This window comes from Microtus ochrogaster, unplaced genomic scaffold, assembly GCF_000317375.1.
Source record: "Microtus ochrogaster isolate Prairie Vole_2 unplaced genomic scaffold, MicOch1.0 UNK74, whole genome shotgun sequence".
Classification (NCBI taxonomy): Eukaryota; Metazoa; Chordata; class Mammalia; order Rodentia; family Cricetidae; genus Microtus; species Microtus ochrogaster.
In genome coordinates, this window is record NW_004949172.1 from 665,804 (window position 1) to 669,334 (window position 3,531).

The window sequence follows — 3,531 nt, forward strand, 5'->3', positions numbered from 1 at the left end:
AGTCATCCTTGGCTAAATAGCTAGCCGGACCAGCCTAGGATTTTTTATTCTTATTTATTTTTCGAGACAAGGTTTTGCTGTTGCTTTGGAGCCTACCCTGGCCTGGAACTAGCTCTTATAGACCAGAGTGCTGGGATTAAAGGTGTGTGCCACCACCTCCCAGCTCAGCCTAGGACTCTTGACACCATGTTTCAAATTGTATTTGTTTGTTTGCTTCTTTTACTTGTTTTTTTGAGACTTTCTCAAGTAGCTCAAACTGAGGTTGGCCTTGTACTTCTGATCTCTGGCCTCAGCTTTCCAAGTGTTGAGATCCTTCTCCTGCCAGCCTCCTGACTTATTCTAGTTATTACTTATTCCAAACAGGGTTTCTCTGCATAGCCCAGGCTGAACTGGAACTCACTCTGTAGACCCTTCAGAGTGCGGGATTAAAGATGTGGCCACCACAAATGGATGAGTTTTATGGTTATAAATGGGCCACTTACAAAGAGTGGAGAGACCAGCCTCCTGGGCAGTCTCAAGCAGAGCCCAGTTCTGCAAAGCCCCTCCAACCTAGGAGGAAAGAGCAACAACCACAGTCTAAGCAGACAGCCTTTAATGACAAGCTTTTCTCCCCTGCCCTTAGGCTCGCAGGCTCTTTGACGTCCTCCATGAACCCTTCCTCAAAGCGCCCCGGTGACCCGCTGCCACTGAGGCTCCAGTGTCGCAATAAAGCGTTTTCCAGGCCCAGGCTCCTGCTGGATGTGCTAACGTGTTTGCTTGAGGAGGGGAACACCTGAAGCTGGTTTCTGACAACCTTCCTGGGCCACCTCAGCTGTTAGTTCCTCAGTTTCCCCAGGATGGTAGTAGGGCCCTTCTGCTTTTTCTCCTGTCCCATGGGAGACATCTCTCAGTGGGGAACAGTGTCTTACACCCCACTTTCCTGATGCTTCTTCTTCTTCTTCTTCTTTGTGGATCCTTGAATTGCTCCAGCCTCAGGTTCCTCGGATTCTCTTGGGTCAGCCATCTCAGACGGGGGATCTATCACCTGTCCTTTCTCTTTCTTCTTGCTGGGTGCTGGAGCCACCTGGGGCTCAAAGTTAGCTGCAAGCACAGCTTCTGACACCTCTGCCTCCAAGGCCAGCGTCTCGCCCAGCCACTTTTCCTTTTTCTTCTTCTTGGTCTTCTTGGGAGACACAGGAGCTGCCTCAGCCTGAAGCCCATGTTCGGAAAGTTCAGGCTCTGTGGTCACTCTGGGGAGCCCCATATCTGACTCCATCACCAAATTCTGCCTCTTTTCTTTTCTCCTCTTCTTTGTGGGGGACAGTGGGATGGCTTCCTCCTGGGGTTCCACAGTGATCTGTAGCTGAGAGCCAGCCACAATGGCCTCCACTGCTTCCATCCCTTCAGCCTCCTTCTGCCTCTTTCTCTTCTTGGTGGGGGACAGGATGGTCCCATCAGGAGGCTCTGTTTCCGCCACAGATTCCATGTGTTCCAGCTCCTCTTTTCGCTGGAACATCTCTGCTCCCGTGGACTTGCTCTTCCTCTTCTTGCTGCTGCTGGCAGATGGCAATGGCAGTCCCATGGGCTCCGTCATCTCTGCCATGGACTCTACTGTCTCAGCCTCCAACATCTCTACCTCGCCCACCTGATGCTTCCTTTTCTTCTTCTTCCTCATTTCTAGGCCACTCGAGGCTGTGTCCACCTCCATAGCCCCATGCCCGTTGACTGTCTCTTGAATATCTGAGGCCTCTGCAACCTTCCTCTTCTTTTTCCTCTTCCCTGAAGAGGGTGACCTCAGAGGCATGATTGACCCCAGCCCTGTGACCGGAGGGCTGCCTCCAAAGGCAGAGAACCGAGGCCGCAGGCCGGCAGGGATCTGAGGTGGAAGGCTTGTAGGAATGGGCTGCAGGGGGACCCGAGAGATAAGATATTCTTGAAGACCCTCCATGATCCTTATGCTCCCATGGGGGGCCGGGGCGCAAGTGAGTCTTCCTCCTGCCTCTGTTGACGATGCCAGCAAGGTGGTTTCTCCAGCCTGAGGGCTGCTGGTAAGGACCCGGTATCGGCACCTCTTGCCATCCAGTTTGCCCTTAACAGTCTTCGAGCCAGAGAGAGGCACACGCCGCCCATTGAGGCTGAGGAAAGAAAGGGAGAAGGCAGTGGCTGGCTAGATCCTTTGCAAAGTGGGAGGCCAGGGCTAGAAGCAGCTTTTCTGGGCTAGGGTGCAGCCAGTGCTAGAGCCCTGAGTTTTGTTTTAACTAACTTCTATTGTGTGGGGTTTGTGTGAGGCTTAGAACTCCTGATCAGCCTGCATCACCTCCTAGGTACTGCAAATAGACATGTGCCACCGCTTCTGGCTTGCTTGCTTCACAGGGTTTCTCTGTGTAGCCCTGACTGTCCCGGAACTCACTCTGTAGACCAGGCTGGCGGGGAACTCGGAGATCCACCAGCCTTTGCCTCCCAAGTGCTGCAAGTCACGACCCGGCTCCTGGCTGTTTCTTGAGACAGACTCTCTGTGTGTGAGGCTAGCTTGGTACTCCCTAGCACATGCTGGTGTAAAGCCTACCATTTTCCTGCCTCAGTCTGAGTGCTGAGATTAAACCTAATCCTCATCATTAACGGCTAAGTAATGTTTAGGGCAGGCAGGCGAGGGACGAGGCTCAGACATGGAGTGTGTGCCTAGCATGAATGGGCCCTGGATTTGATCACCGGCACTGTATGAAACTGTACACGGTAGTTGTACTTGGGAGGTAGAAGCAGAAAGATCCAAGTTTAAATACTACATAGGATGTTAAGATTCTCCAAAACAAAGCCAGGCGGTGGTGGTGGCTGCCCACGCCTTTAATCCCAGCACTCAGGAGGCAGGTGATTTGAGGGCCAGCTTGGTCTACAAGAGCTAGTTCCAGGACAGCAGGATAGACTCCAAAGCTACAGAGAAACCCTCTCTTGAAAAACAAAACAAACAAACAAACAAAAGATTCTCCAAAACAAAAGACTATGTGACCCCCACTTGTAGTTCCAGAACTCAAGAAACTGAGGCTTAGACGATGCTGGGACTTGGAAACCAGCCTGGGCTAGACAGAATAAGGCTGCTTCTCCGGGTTGTCAGAAAGGCTGTCTACAGTTCTAGGTTCACGGTGTGGGGTGGGTTCAGCTTCCAGGGTGTGGTGGGGGGGGGAGGCACTCCTAGCAGGTTGGGTGGGAGCCACCACTCACCACTGTGGGGTGAAGTCTGCAGGGGCTTGGATAAGCCACACTTCTGTATCTGGAAACGTCAGCGCCTCCAAGGAGAAACGAGGGGGATCCGAGTCTGGAGATACTGCTGTAAAATTGGGGGGGCAGGAGAACCGAGTAGCGCCTGTGATAAAAACGGGGTGTAGGGCTCCTTTTGACACTGTCAACCTCTCAAGGTGCCCGTAGGTCCCTTTCCTCCTGGAGCCCCCCTCCCAGTCAGTCCCTTCTGCACCCGGACCCCCCCCCCCCCCCCGCTCCACTCACCAGAGGCCGGGGTGCCCGCCATCCCAACGAGCTGCGCTGAACGCTGCCCACCAC

General features: G+C 53.3%; 2 protein-coding genes across 3 annotated transcripts in view; one reads left to right on the forward strand and one right to left on the reverse strand.

The window, feature by feature from the left end:
- Ercc1 (ERCC excision repair 1, endonuclease non-catalytic subunit) overlaps positions 1-728 on the forward strand; it is a 12,998-nt gene extending 12,270 nt beyond the window's left edge. For both annotated transcript variants that reach the window (XM_005370283.2, XM_005370284.2), the window contains exon 10: positions 623-728. In XM_005370283.2, coding sequence (XP_005370340.1) covers positions 623-676 — 54 coding nt within the window. In that variant the 3' untranslated portion in view covers positions 677-728. The remainder of the gene's footprint in view (positions 1-622) is intronic.
- A 144-nt stretch (positions 729-872) lies between these two features.
- Cd3eap (CD3e molecule associated protein) lies at positions 873-3,531 on the reverse strand. Its single transcript, XM_005370282.3, has 3 exons — positions 3,478-3,531; positions 3,196-3,337; positions 873-2,114 (listed from the first exon to the last, which is right to left on the reverse strand). The coding sequence occupies exons 1-3, from the start codon at positions 3,497-3,499 to the stop codon at positions 905-907; spliced, it is 1,374 nt and encodes a 457-aa protein (XP_005370339.2). The 5' UTR covers positions 3,500-3,531; the 3' UTR covers positions 873-904.